Source organism: Sphaeramia orbicularis, chromosome 4 (genome assembly GCF_902148855.1).
Source record: "Sphaeramia orbicularis chromosome 4, fSphaOr1.1, whole genome shotgun sequence".
Lineage (NCBI taxonomy): Eukaryota > Metazoa > Chordata > Actinopteri > Kurtiformes > Apogonidae > Sphaeramia > Sphaeramia orbicularis.
This window is the reverse complement of record NC_043960.1, coordinates 10,835,263-10,850,969: the sequence shown is the minus strand read 5'-3', so window position 1 is coordinate 10,850,969 and position 15,707 is coordinate 10,835,263. Positions and strand designations below refer to the sequence as shown.

General features: G+C 37.0%; 1 protein-coding gene across 1 annotated transcript in view; it reads left to right on the top strand.

Moving 5' to 3' along the window:
* The window catches only part of ap1m3 (adaptor related protein complex 1 subunit mu 3), a 41,737-nt gene extending 26,030 nt beyond the window's left edge, over positions 1-15,707 (top strand). The window contains exons 8-12 of the mRNA XM_030132200.1: positions 1,334-1,405; positions 1,679-1,837; positions 5,159-5,284; positions 6,708-6,783; positions 15,244-15,707. Coding sequence (XP_029988060.1) covers positions 1,334-1,405; positions 1,679-1,837; positions 5,159-5,284; positions 6,708-6,783; positions 15,244-15,266 — 456 coding nt within the window. The 3' untranslated portion in view covers positions 15,267-15,707. The remainder of the gene's footprint in view (positions 1-1,333; positions 1,406-1,678; positions 1,838-5,158; positions 5,285-6,707; positions 6,784-15,243) is intronic.

Here is a 15,707-nt window from a genome sequence, read left to right as displayed (position 1 = left end):
AGCAGATAAAAACAGAAACCAAACACATTAAAAACAGATAAAAGCAGGTGCAAAGGAAAAGGTATGTGAATATAAAACAATTAAACATTAAAAGCAATCTTAAATAAGTGAGTTTTCAAAAGGGATTTGAAGGTGTTGAGGTCGAAGCAGTGTTGGATGGTAGTTGGGAGGGAGTTCTAGAGGGTGGGAGCAGCAATAGAAAAAGCTCTGCCCCCCCCCAAGTTAAGGGTTTTTATGCAACAAGGAAAACTGTGGCTTCATTCATTGCATTAAGCAAAAAAAAATCTTGAATTAAGCCAAAAATCTGCCAATGGAACAAGTGAAATTTATCTGGGTAAGATTTCTTGAAATAAGATTTTCAAGATCTATTGTCTAAAAATAGCTTCTTCTATCTCACTGAAAAGTTACTCTTTAGGTGATTATGTCTTACTTTAAGTATGATGAGAAATTTTGACTAGAAATGAGAAAAAAAACACTCAGTAAGATTTTGATTTTTTGCAGTGTACTGTTCTAAGTAGTCTTAAACGGGTCTTAAAAAGTCTTAAATGTAACTTATAGAAAACTGTAGGAACCCTGTGATAAGTAAAACAAACAAACACGGAGGGAGTGAAGATACACAAACCAACGTAGTTCTGAGCAGGAATTCTTTGTATGGAAGATGCAAAAAAATGAGGAAAATAATAAAATGTAATGAAACACAGTAGTGGTTATTTTAGACCATTTGATAAGTGAATTTCACATGATATATACAGTTGCAGGAAAAAATTATTAGATTATCAAAAGTCATCAAAAACACTAGTTATGCAATCAAGTACAAACTCCTGTGTGTATCATGTGACTAAAACAGAAAAGAAAACACGGAATGCCTAAAAGCACTGTTTTTGGCAGTACAATGCCATAGATATTGATGCAAGAGCTGAAGGGATTTTGGTTATTATCAAGAAAACATGGAAAATGGATAGATATCAGCTCTGAAATTAAACTCTTATGAGCTATTTTTGTTGTTTTCATTATATTTGTCCAAACAAATGCACCTTTAGTTGTACCAGACATTAAAATGAACAAGAAACTGAAGAAAACAAGGGTGGTCTGATAATTTTTTCCACAACTGTATACAGTAGTCCTTAAAAATATAAATATGTACAGTGAGAAAACGTTTTGGCTGTATTTCCTTGCTGTCGATGGTGAGTTCAGGTCTTTTTTGTACAAACAGGATCTTTCTCTCACCTCGGCCATGTCCACGGTGTCACTTTGGTGCCGTTTGTTGAGTGATGCAGTTCAGCTCCGAAGTGCTCGCCCCCGTAACCTTGTCCACTCTGTCCCTCTCTGACAGGTGAAGCCTCTCATATGGATTGAGAGTGTGATTGAGAAATTCTCCCACAGTCGTGTGGAGATCAAGGTGAAGGTAATGATAAGTGCCACACAACACATAAACACACACATACTGAGCACAGTACTCCCTCCACTGAAACTTATTTAGTATTTATGACACATGCATCTCAGGTGGATTAGCACTTGCCATCTGTTTGATGCAGTGAAGGCCAGAAAGACACGAGGAACGTGCAGATAAAGTGCATAAACACAGGGACCTCCTGGGTTCGGCTCAGTACATCTATGCTTCTTTTTATGTAAAGGTCTCTGCTGACATTTGACCTCTGTCCCCTTTCACCTTCTGCAGGCTCGGAGTCAGTTCAAGAGTCGATCCACTGCCAACAATGTGTCCATTCTGGTGCCAGTGCCCAGCGATGCTGACTCACCCAAGTTCAAGACCAGCACAGGCAGTGCCAAATGGGTGCCAGAGAAGAACGTGGTGCAGTGGAACATCAAGTCTTTCCCTGTTAGTGTGACATCAACACAATATCTTGGTTTATAACTCAAAGCACATTTATGATGCTTTAATGCTGCAGAACAGAGTTATCTCATTTCACCACTATCTGGGTTTTGAGGCAGCGCGGCAGTGCTGTGCTAAATCTTATCTTCATAAGCTTGAAACAGCCCCAGTGTGAAAAAAAAAATGAAGTGGTGTTTTGACTGTGACAAATATTAGACAGCATCCATTTATCACGTCATGATTGACCTCACACACACACACACACACATAACACACGCTCGCAGCTTTGCTATCAGTTTTTACCGTCACTGGAGTCTTCAAAAGAAAATTTAAATGCATTTTAAAACTTGTAGAGCATTAATTCAGCTGATGTTTCTTTTATCTGTCAAGTTCTGATATCTCCCCAGTAATTCTTTATACCTCAAGCCTGTCACGCAGGGTTTAGAATATCCATTGTTGTTATCAAGCTCGAGCATGACTGCAGCAAATTTGTCTCTGTCACTGTCAACATTTCAACGCTATAAAATTGCATATTCCCATAAGGTAACATGTTTTACTGGAGGCTTGGAGGAGGTTTGGTGGAGGGAAACATGCAGCATTTTTTGTGATAAGACACTGATGAAACAACCCGGCTCCAGTTTTCTGCAACCCTGATCACAGGAAGTACCCCGCCCTGGCTGGGAAAGGGTAATAAGCTTTGAGAAGTGACTACATGCTTTAATAAGTGACTCCTTTAGAAGTCTTTTCATATAGTGTATATTGCAAAAAGAAGACATTTCCTTAATGCAGGAGAAAAATTGGTTTATTTAAATTATCAAAGCTATACTTTAAATGTGTATATATACTTTTTAATTTAACCATCAAAGGCCTGAACAGCCACCGGCGTCTAAAAACATCTATAGCTTTGCAATCTTTAATAACTTTTGAGCCACTAATTCTATCTTGATGCTTGAATAATTCAGGATTTTAGCAGCATCACATCTTGTTTGGATGTTCAGATGCTCCATAGTCAACCTTGAAACACCGTCATGTTCTGCAACAGTGATTCATCAAGAAAACCCATGCATTTCAACGAATGTCAGTGGTTGTTTTATATTCAGTTAATGTTATATTTTGCGAATAAATTCTCTTTTGCTTCAGTGTTTTCAGTTCTGATAGAAAAACATGACTTTTTTTATGAACTTTCATGAACATCTCCATGGTTAGAAACTTACATATAGGAAAACACTTGCTTTAAACAAAAAAATACAGAGATAATATTAAAATAAATGCCAGTAAATGACTTAAGAAAGGTAAGATGTAGAGAAAATTGGAAGTCTAAACATGTAAGTTCAACTTTACAAAAATTTCTAGATAGGGTTAACTATTATTTCACCAGGACATGGCTTTTTTCTTTTTTCCAAGAGTGGTCTGACCAAAACAGACAGCAGCACAATTAACAAGGCTTATGCGGATAGGGTTTCAGATTTCACACTGTAATATTTGTGTACAATGTTTATGCACCCGATGAATGACAGCTCAGTCAACAGTAGCATTGTCTTTATTGCCACAGGTTGACCTACCTTTTAAAATATAATCCAGTCACCAGGGGGCGTATCTGTGCATAAACACTTCACATTCCTATGCAGATCATATGTACATATAACCATTATACAAATATACTATTTCCTCCTAAGACCCAGCAGTGCATTTTTGTCCTCGGTAGGGGACAAGAATTTCACAGCTTTTCTTAGAAAAGAAATCCTATCCACTGCAAAGGATATTCCATAAAAAAATAAAATACAAATAAAAAATATATCTGAAAAACTGTTGCATCAGGCTTTTTACAATCAAGACAAATATTTAATGTAAAAAAGCCAAAACATTTACTTTCCGGGGTCTCAGGAGGATATAGCACACTAGAAGGTAAAAACATTGGTGTTCTGGAGATGAATTTCTACTAATGCATTATATAAAATCACCATTTTGTGTAATAACTTTATAAGATATAGCAAATTTTTCACTTAATTTATTACTAACACCACTTTTTGTAATAATCTGACACACTCTGACAGAATAAACAGCCTGAAGGCAACATGTAATAATTTATGACATATTGCAGTTGTTGTACGTAAGCTACATTTTGTCAAGTTATTATATGATACATGGTTTTCACATAATTGGTTGTTTGTTAGGGATTTTCATATTAACCCTTTATAGGGCACTCATAGAAATACTCTGAAATTCAAAATTTCAACCAAGACTTTATTACTTTTGTGAATTTTTTCTCTAAAATTTTTTTATTGGTAAGTAGAAAATTAAGGTTAATGAAGTTTCCATATTTGGTTCCTACAACAAGTAAATATAAAAAATGCAAAAAAAAAAAAACACATGTAAGGTGAAAGGAACATGTATTTTAGAACATTAGACCAACATAAATACTGATACGTCCTGTCCACATCCACATTATCCCTTTGAACATCATTCCTTACATTAATACCATTACTTCATGGTACCTAACTGTTACGGCTGGGGCAGTTAATTTTTTTTTTTTTTTAATCTTCACCTCCTGCTTGGCCAATTGACAGCACTTGTCCGTGATTCCAGCCTATAAAGCCAGGAGCTCCAGCCAGGAGGTGTGGGTCCATCGCTGCTGTTGGGTTTTTGTTTGTTGCAGCTTGTGTTAATTTTTGGCAGTGTATACATATTTTTTCTTTTCTTTTGGCGTAATAAATTCCTCGTCTTTTTTTGTTACAAACATCCTGCTCTCCACGTTTTCTTTGCGGTCTCCACCCAGAACATCTTTATTTGTGTTACGTGTCAGCACCCTAGACCTCTTGGCACGTAACACTAACAAAGCAGGTACGCTCACTGTTCATGCAGAGGCGGACCTTACAGACCCTGTAGACCACATTGGACTTGAGCTTGTTGAGTCACTGTCTTCACTGTAATTGTTGGTGCCACTGTCTTGTAATGATTGCGGAAATTACCAATTATAGTCACTTGCCTGATAAAGGGTTCTGTTCAGTTACTTTGTCTTTAATTAATTTAACCATCGTTTTTTGCATCAGTGAAAACAAAATGCTCAGATGATCCGTTGCACAATTCCTCACATGAATACTGATTAACCACTTTTATCTTTTTATTGCACTGTTTTGTAGGAAGATGTTAGATCCCTAAACTGACTCCACTGATATGACATGGGAGTTGTCTCATGTTGCCTGGAAGTGGAATCCATCATAACATTGAAACACTTTATGAATAACATCACTTTATCATGTAAACGGTATCTGGTTAACCATTTTCAGTAACAGCTTTATGGCCTCTTCTGTGTGTTTATTCATGTAGGGTGGTAAGGAGTACATGATGCGTGCACACTTTGGGCTGCCCAGCGTGGAGAGTGATGAGCTGGAGGCAAAGAGACCAGTCACTGTTAACTTTGAGATCCCGTATTTCACTGTGTCTGGGATTCAGGTTTGTTTGTTGGTTTATTTATCCATTTCGAATATTGCATTAAAGTCAAACAACAACAGAATTATATAAAAGAAAGTCAAACATTCGAAAAGGAGCGGGATGAAATTTAATTTATAATCTCCAGCCCCCTTATCCCATCCTTCTACCTACCCTAAATTCTTATGTAATATTCCCTAAGCAACTCAAAAATCCTCACATATCAGACTAAATTCTGTCTATGCACAAAACACAAAATTGCTGTACATATCAAGGATAGACTGTCCATTTTGCAGCAACATTTCACATTAAAATAAAGTCAGTCCTTTTCATAGCAGTAATAGTGCACATCAAAGACAAAAATAAACTCTGTCCATTTCATGACAATAATACACATATTTAAAACAAAAGCACACTATTTGTTTCCTATCAGGTACGACCCTTTAAGACCCATTATGCTGTTTTTTTTCTTTTAATCCATTTCCTTGTTTAACTGCAGCGGTTCACATTCACACACGAGTGCACTAAAGTGGGAATGCAAATACTCGGCTTAATGGGTAACTTATTAAGTCTCCTCACAGTCCTGAAGGTTCCTGTTATTTAAAATCTCCTCATCTACTGTGACTTGTAGCCGGATATAAATCTTATAATAAACCCCAATTGCCATAAAATTATACAGGAAATATAAATTAATTTACAACTGACTCTCATCTGAGTATAACATAATTAAGATGCTTCAGTGTTCACAGCATAGCAAGAGGAGGACACTAAACTGCACACACTGATGGAGCCAAAACTTCTGCTTTTAGCATTATTTTTGATTGTCATGAATTATGTATAAATATAACAAAATATCTAGACTACAGTATGATTGTTTTGTTTGTATTTTGGAAAATAAGAGCTGAAGTGTCATGAATTTATTAAAACTGTACCGTCAGAATCTTTTTCTACTATTTGGTCAAAATGGACAAACTACGTAAAAGCTGTAATTGATGTGAATTGAATATATCGGTTATGTGAAATCATTTACATGATATACAGTTGTCTATATGCGTAATACGGCTATGAAATGGACAGAGTTTATTTTTGATATGTATAATTTTTTTGTATTTATTTTTGATATGTATAATATTTTTTGTGTTTTATGCAGGATTGTTTAGAATTTCTTTTGACATATGTACGATTTAAGGTACTTCGAGGAACTGACATGGGACTTTGTGATCAGTAGAAAAAGATGGGGTAAGGAGTCGGGAGTATAGAAGTTGGACTTCATCCCGCTCCTTTTCGAATGTTTTTTTTTTTTTTTCCCTTGTTTTTTTTGTTTTTTTGATATTCGAAATTAAAATAAAATAAATAACTAAACAAAAATTGCCATCAGTTACACAAACTATGCATACGGCACCTATATGTAAGTTAAAAAACTAAAGTTAATCTGTCTGCTGTCTAGGTGCGCTACTTAAAGATCATAGAGAAGAGTGGTTACCAGGCATTACCATGGGTGCGCTACATCACACAAAGTGGAGGTGAGTAAAAAACACAGATAAAGATAATCATAGTCAGTCAAAAATGAATCTAAATGCACAGTAATGATTCAGGATCTTGTTTATATAGAAAATTTCTGACCTTACCTCCCTGTTCCAGCACCATGTGTGGTATCTCAGAGTATCAGTTAGTATCAGCTTTGTCGTTATTCTAAATGTAATGTCTATGCATTAAACTTTTTGGATCACCAGTGTGTGTTTATGCATCATATGACAGTGGTAGGGACTGTAGTGACCAAGTGATTGTATTTTGACAAATTTAACAAAGTGCATTATATATTTTATTTATGTATTTATTTCGAACATGCAAAAATAAAACAAACAAAATAAAGCAAAAACAAAATAACATTTAAATGAACAGAATCTGTCTTCAAGTACAAACAAGTCTAAATTTGCATGGTCGAAAGGGAGTAGGAGGAAGTATAAACTAGGTAGTCAGGATTGATGCTGATACTGATACAGCAGATTTTAGTGTTTACCCCATTGAAGAATCATTGAGTACATTCCCTTATATTTAATAATCCTGACACTACACTTAAAAAAGACTGAGCACACATAAAAAAAAAAAAAAATAACAGTACAGTGGTGCAGTAGTTATCATGGTCACCTCGTAGCAACAAGGTCCTGGGTTGAGTGTTGAGTTTGCATCTTGTCCCTGTGTCTCCTTGGCCTCGCTTTGGACACACTGCAGTCCAAAGACATGCATCCCAATAGCAGTTATGTAAAATGAGTGAATACACAGTAAAATGTTTGAGAAAATGAACAACAAATAGACTTGAACACTGTAGTCGGTAATTGCACTTGTACAAAACTTAAACCAAATTTAATGTTTCAATGCCAGATTTTATTATGCATTAGCCAATCATTTAAACATATTAAAACTGTTAATATTCATATAATCTCTAAATGACAAAATAAGAAACAATAAATTTAAAAAATATATAAAACATTCCACCGTTGACCAGTATTTGTGAATAGGCCTACTTATGCTGCGTTCCAGACAACCCATAAGTCATGTTTTTCCAACCTTCTACTAGTGAAAATGCACTGGAATGACAGTCAAACCCCTGACTTCCACCTCGTACTAGATCGATGTACTCCCAGTTCCGAGCTCTGACGTCACGTAGCCTGTGAAACAACAATAGCGGCCCCCATGGATGCAGTGTTTATGCAAAATTCTTTATTAAAGCAAAGTATTGCTCTAGCGTAATTTATCTGCAAATGTTATGCATAATCAACAGCTGCTCTAGCGTTAGGACAAGACAATTAACACCAAATACGTATCCAGATATACAAATAACGTAACATAAAAGGTATAATAGCTTCTCTTGCCTTATGCGCCATTTTCACTCCTCTGTTTCCCTCAAATAAGCAAAGAGCAAGCACCTCTGGTGATAGAAATGATTGTAAATTACCATAAACTCTGTACGGTCCACCATGCTGGTTTGTTTACATCTAGCTACCACAATTCCTTGCGCTCAGACTTGTCTGGAACATTAGAAAGTCGTGAGTCATGGTTTGAAGTCGTGACACTTACGGGCTGAAAAACCTGCCTGGAACGCAGCATTAAAGCTCAAAAGGCACAAAAAAGAAGCTGCTCCATCAGATCTGTGCAGGTGTGGTTTGATGGGAATTGACTGACAACAGCATCTCTTCAAGGAAAAAAAAGATACAGTAGAAAAAAGCTGAATAATCCATACGGTCTGCCATGCTGCTTTGTTTACATCTAGCTACCACAATTCCTTGCGCTCAGGCAGTTTGGTATGACTTGCCTGGAACGTTAGAAAGTCGTGAGTCGTGTTTTGAAGTCGTGACACTTACGGGCTCAAAAACCTACCTGGAACGCAGCATTAAAGCTCAAAAGGCACAAAAAGAAGAGCTGTTTCATCAGATCTGTGCAGATGAGGTTTGATGGGATTTGACTGACAACAGCATCTCTTCAAGGGGAAAAAAAAGATACAGTAGAAAAAAGCTGAATAATGCACAACATATAACATATATGCAAGGTTCTGTGTTTCTTTCTATATCTTAAGGTGAGTAAATTTCAATTGAACATCCATCATAGCAGGATGTGTCAACACTTAAGTATCCATGACGTTACCACGCGGTTAAATATGACGATTTCCCTACGAGGGCAGTGTCAGAATCAGTCAGTATCATTATTAAGTGTGCGCCCTAGGAATGAACCCAGCTGTACAGCATCCATCATATCCATTACCTGGTTCTGTCACCATGAGCCATGGCCTCGGGGGCTTAAAATGACACCATGCTGAATGCCAAGGATAGAAACTTTACAAGCCTGCTAGCTGCGGTTCATGATTCCCCATCTCGGCCCACAGCAAAATACGATACGCTTTAGTTATCCAAATTTTTAAAAAGAAGGGGCTGCTACTGTGAAGTCATGGAAATGCAAGAAAAAGAAAAATGTTGAGCACAGCTATTGTGTTTAGTTGTTGTGATTCAGCTGTTACCCTGGGAATGAACCCATTTGTGTCACATCTATCATAAGTCAGAGAGAACTGTGGGGATTGTTGGTTTTGTTTATTATATTTTAACATGTATTATGCAACTAACCAGAGGAACACACTTTACAACATCATTATATATTCCTCTTGTATATTGAAAGCACTGCAGCATGAATCGCCTGGATACTTTAGATAAGAGGTGAGGGGTAGGGGTGGGGGGTGAATGGAAATCATATGGAGATGGAGGTCCAATACATCCACTGGACCTCAGCCAGAAAAGAGAAGTGTCATGCCTGCCATGCGCCCTAGGAATGAACCGTACTGTGTCACATCCATCATATCCATTACCTGGTCGCGTCGGGTACGAGTCGGGGGGCTGTGGAGGTTGAATGATGCCATCGGGTGCCAGGAGGCTCCCAGTGTGCCACTCAGCGAACGCCAAGGTTACTATCGGCTTGCTGTAACATCAGCAAGGAAGTGGGGGTGGGGGTGGGGGGTGGAGGGGCGGGTGAGGACAGGAAAGTGAGAGCAAGAAGAGTGATGAAGTTAGGGGGACTGGAGAGAAAGCTATCACCTTTCTCTTATTGTTATCATCAGCAACACAGGGAGGGAGGACAGGGACGCTCACATTTCACTCAGCATCACACATAGACACACTCACACTGATAAAACAATACCCTGATACTGTGGAATGACTGTGCTGACTTATTAATGAGTGATGAACAGGCATTTAGTGCTCATACTGTACAGCGGTAAGAGAGGACTTCACTAATACCAGCCTGTCACATCAGCTACCGTTACACTGCAGATGGATGTTTATACTGATCCACTTCTAATCCTGGCGGTCACATGATCCCTGAATGGTGATGCTCCGGGTTTCCATGGGTACTTAAAGACTGAAATCCGATCATTTGACATGTTAAAATGACGTAAATGTAGGTAAAGCCAGTGAGGACAAGTGAGACGATTTGAACCTGTTTTTCTGATACAAGCATCTTCAGGACAACGTCTGAAATACAGTCATGGAAAAAATGATTAGACCATCAAAAACAATGGTTATGCAATCAAATACTAACTCCTGTGTATCATGTGACTAAAACAGACAGAAAAGAAAACATGGAATGCCTACAAGCACTGTTTTTGTCAGTACAATGCCATAGATATTGATGTAAGTACATAGGTGATTTTGGTTATTATCAAGAAAACCATGGAAAATGGATAGATATCAGCTCTGAAATTAAACTCTTATGAGCTATTTTTGTTGTTTTCATTATATTCGTCCAAACAAATGTACCTTTAGTTGTACCAGGCATTAAAATGAACAAGAAACTGAAGAAAACAAGGGTGGTCTAATTATTTTTTCCATGACTGTATATTCATACAGATCTTAAAAGTGTTGAATGTGTTGAAACCTGCAGAGAACCTGATCCTATCATTTATATTTCATGAATGATGTAATGCATTTGTAGACAGAAATATTCACATTATCCTCAGAAACTTGTGGGCAACTAAACCCTTTTCCACAATGTGTCTGTTGTAGGTATTATATGTAGAATATGTACATTTAACTGGATCACCTTTAGCTTTGATCACACATTGTTTATGTCATGGAATGCTTATGAACTAAATGACATTTATTTCAGTCCGTAGCTGTGTTCATTTTTGTCCCAGATCTTGTGTTGATGATGGACAGGGTTCCTACAGGTTTCTACAAGTTAAATTTAAGACTACTTCATGGTCATATTGGTAAAAATGTGCGATTTCTCAAGTTTAGGGAAATGCATTTATTTACTTCCAATGCCTCAATTCTCACCGGGGGCTGCAAAGTTAGCAATAATTGGTTCCTAATTTAAATATAAATTGTTAGGTTGGAACTGAGTCGACTAACGTTACTTTCTTTGTAGCTCAGACATTTAACAGACACATTTAAACACAATATAGCATGCAAAAGCTACCATATCAAATTAATACCTTTTTAAAGACTTTTTTAAGGGATTAAATGCAGATTTGTAAATTCAAGACTTTTTAAGACCCCAGGGTTCCCTGGATGGAGAGTCCAACAGCTTTTTGAAGTCCTCTCCTGCACATCCCAAAGATTCTCAAATGGGTCCAAATAATGTCTGGTGCTTCATGAAACCACTGTTTCATGATGAATTTTGAAATTGCACAATCCTTATCTCTTAAAAATGAATAGTTATTTAAGAAGTGATAAGCTCCTTATTGCATCACAGATGTTCCGCTGACAGACTCAGGATCTCTTTTGTACCACGTGCTTTCCGGTTGCACAACATTATTGCTTGGAGAGGAGGTGGGGGTAGGATGGAAATGGTAAATTTGTTGGTTCCTTAATGGCTCTTTAACTTTTTAGGGTTACACCTCATCCCATTCAGTCCAACCAGTCTTCATACATGCAGGAGTAGATTGACTTTCAACTACATTATCTAGGTGTGTTAGTCTGATTATTACCCTGCCCCCCCCTCCAAAAGGGGAGGCAAGGGGTATTGTTTTTGTTGGTTCGGTTTGTTACTTTGTTTGTTTCTTTGTTAACACTCTAGCAGTAAAACTATTGGTTGAATTCATACCAAATTTGGTTTATAGATTACCAATGACCCAGAATAGATCTCATTATATTTTGGGAACAGTAGGTCAGAGTTACAATTTTTTATGAATTTTTAAAATCTTTTTTTTTTTCCCCATTCACTTATAATTGGCGAAATTTCAAATGTCTGTAGCAGCAAAACTATTGGTTGAATTCATACCAAATTTGGTTTATAGATTGCCAGTGACCCAGAATAGATTTGGTTACGTTTTGGGAAAAGTAGTTCAAAATTCCAATTTCTCAAATCTTTTTTTTTCCTCCCATTTACTTGTAATTGGCAAAATTTCTAATGTCTATAAAAATATCAATTTTCTTTCAATTTACTTCAAACTTGGCACATATATAGAGGCAGTTGACATGCTGACATCACCACACGCATAGACATGATGACATCAGCTGGTTCGATGCCAAAATAAGCTACAATACATGCGAGGGGCGGGGTTTGTTGTGTCTGGCACCACTTGTTAGAACTTTGATTTTAGTCAAGTTAAGGTGTTTACGTGTACTTTTAAAGTCCAATTTTTGTCGGACTAATGCAATAATTGTTTTTTGAAGTGTCATGTAAGCCCGCTGAGTGCAATTTTTATTGCTTTTATTCTTCATAGCTGTTATATTTTTTTTTTATACAGTGATGTAAATTTATGTAGTCTGCCTCCTTTTTATCTCTTTCTACATCTGTGATGTGTGTATGAGACCGGCAGACTACACAACTTCCTTTGGGATTAATAAAGCTTCCATCCATCTGTGCCTCCGTCTGTTAGTTAAATGACTTGTTGCAGTTGAAACATTACTTATTTCTTCTGCAAAATCCAGGTTAGGGTTTGTTTCTTTTGGCCAGGTTGTGTATCTCATTTGTTTTATTAAAAAATATGGTCATCATTTGCTGCCTCCACTGTATTAGAAGAACCTGGGCTGAAACTCTGATAAACATCAAATCCATCCATGCATTTTCACGGGGATGCCAGAGCCCAGCCCAGCTACCAACGGGTGAAGGCAGGGTACACCATGGATGGAAAAATGATTCACTCACATTCACACCTACAGGCGATATGGGTTGATTAATTAACTTTTTAAGATGTGTGTTTTTGGACGGTGGAGGAAGTCACAATCAGGACCTTCTTGCTGCGAGGTGAAAATGCCAACTACTGCACCACTGTGTCCCCCAAAAACATCATATGACCTTCAATTTTAAAGCTGTAACGTCAGGAAAATAACTAAAATAACCAGGTGTATGCTGCATTATGGCCAAAAATGACAGACAACTTTCAAATTCAGAGGAATACAAAATATAATTGTGTTTCTGGTTTCATTATCCAGCCTGTCAGTAGTATTCATCCCGTATAATGTTAACCCATAAAGACCCAGTGCTACATTTGTGGCAGTTCCCAAATGATTTTTTAAAATATATTTAAGCATTTTTAAATGATTTATCACCATTTATGATAATATCATCCTTTGTGTTTTAAATTTTTCAGTGTATTTTCCTCTATTTAGTTCACTAATCGTGTAGATGTTCATAAAAACTAAGAGTAAATTCAAAGGTTATTACATCAAAATAGACATGCATCCAAAAGCTTTTTATTTCTTTGAATTTTATCATTGATTTCTATTATAAACTTATTACTAAAGAGCTTATTTGCAATGCGAGATTAAAGGACCTTGAATGATATAAGAGATTTATAATATGATAAAGCTTTTTACATAATGCACATCACACATCCTGTAGGTAAAAACAATCCATGTCCTATTCAATTCACTGTAAATAAATTTTCCTTCAACAATATCATTTGGCTTTAGTGTTTTTAAACCCGTAAAGACCCAGGCCGACTTTTATGAATTTTTCCTCAATATTTCACCTTTCTTAAGTAATTTAACACCATTTATTGTAACATTATCCTCTTTATTTTGCACTTTTTCACTGAAAATCAGGTATTTTTAATTCTAAATTATAATTAAATTTACTGATCACAGAGATGTTCACAAAAGCTTAGATTAAAGTTGAGGGTCATTATGTCAGAAATTGGAAAAAACTGAAGAAAAACTGACATTTTCAGCAAAGATAACGTTAGCTGAACGTAAACAAAGTGTCTCCATTCGACTCCATGTGTTTTACCGGTGAATTCACGTTGTAGAAGATGACTGTGTTTCCACGGTAACTATGGAGCCTCTGAACGTTCAAATGGGTCATATGTGATGACCACGAAAAGACGACAAACTGTATTTTACACCAGTTATTTACATGTATTGACAGAATGAGTGGATCAACAGGTATTAAACAGTTTAGATCAGTAGATGGGTCTGGTCACCGGTGGCTGTTAGGGTCTTTATGGGTTAATGTTACATGCGGCTATTTCATTAAAATTAAATGACATAATACGAGTACAATGTGACTAAAACTTCTTGAAAGTACCAACGGTGCTGAAAACAAACCCAGTGATTCCACACTATTCCCAGAAATCATCAGGCTGTGGATTTGATCATTGCTTTGATTGAAAAAAAATTGAAATGTTTTTGCAATATATACATCTCTCTGAGCAGCCCCATATATACAGGGTGGGGAATCAAAATTTACAATGAACATTTAGTTGTTTTTTCTTAGCAGGCACTACGTCAATTGTTTTGAAACCAAACATATATTGATGTCATAATCATACCTAACACTATTATCCATACCTTTTCAGAAACTTTTGCCCATATGAGTAATCAGGAAAGCAAACGTCAAAGAGTGTGTGATTTGCTGAATGCACTCGTCACACCAAAGGAGATTTCAAAAATAGTTGGAGTGTCCATAAAGACTGTTTATAATGGAAAGAAGAGAATGACTATGAGCAAAACTATTACGAGAAAGTCTGGAAGATACTATGAAAGAAGAATGGGAGAAGTTGTCACCCGAATATTTGAGGAACACTTGCGCAAGTTTCAGGAAGCGTGTGAAGGCAGTTATTGAGAAAGGAGGACACATAGAATAAAAACATTTTCTATTATGTCAGTTTTCTTGTGGCAAATAAATTGTCATGACTTTCAATAAACTAATTGATCATACACTGTCTTTCAATCCCTGTCTCAAAATATTGTAAATTTTGCTTCCCCACCCTGTAAACCCCAGTCTCAGGTATCCACATACTTCTCATCACATTGTGCTCTTTAATTAGTCATTTTTGGATGCATATAAACAATGTCATAATCCAGCATCTCCATCCAGACGCTCAGTGCGTTAAGTATTGGTAAATTGATTTAGTGGAGCAGCACTGCAGCAAGTATTAGTACAAATCTTGTTTAGGGATTTAATAGGGCTTTTATTGGCAGTGATGTGATGTGCAGGGGTGATGAGGGGAAGAAAGTTGCGTGTTAATGCTGTGCTGTTACATTTCTTGGCAGATTACCAGCTCCGGACAAACTAAAGGGCACAGATGCTGCTAGACGAATGGATATTTCTCTTTCTGTCTGTCTTCCTCTCTCTCTCTCCTCTCTCCTCCCCCTCCCTCCTCTCTCTGTTTCTCCGACTCCCTGCCTGCAAGGGACAGCAGAGGACAAACGCAGGGAAATGCATAAAACTGACCCCGCCCCGAACAAAACGGAGACATCATCATCATGATCGTCGTCCCCCTTCCTTTAAGACGCGCTCACCTCAGACGGGAAAGGCTGTTGCATCACCTCTGACCTGTGATTTTCTTTTTAAGGGTCCCTCAGGAGGACTCGAAATAAGGGTTTTTAATACACGAATAATCATGAACTTGTTTTGCTTCTGCTAAACCTCACATTTGCTCAGATTTAATGGCATATCCTGGAAGGTTAATTAGGACAAAATCATAACAAATCTCAGAAAATGAAACAGCAATATT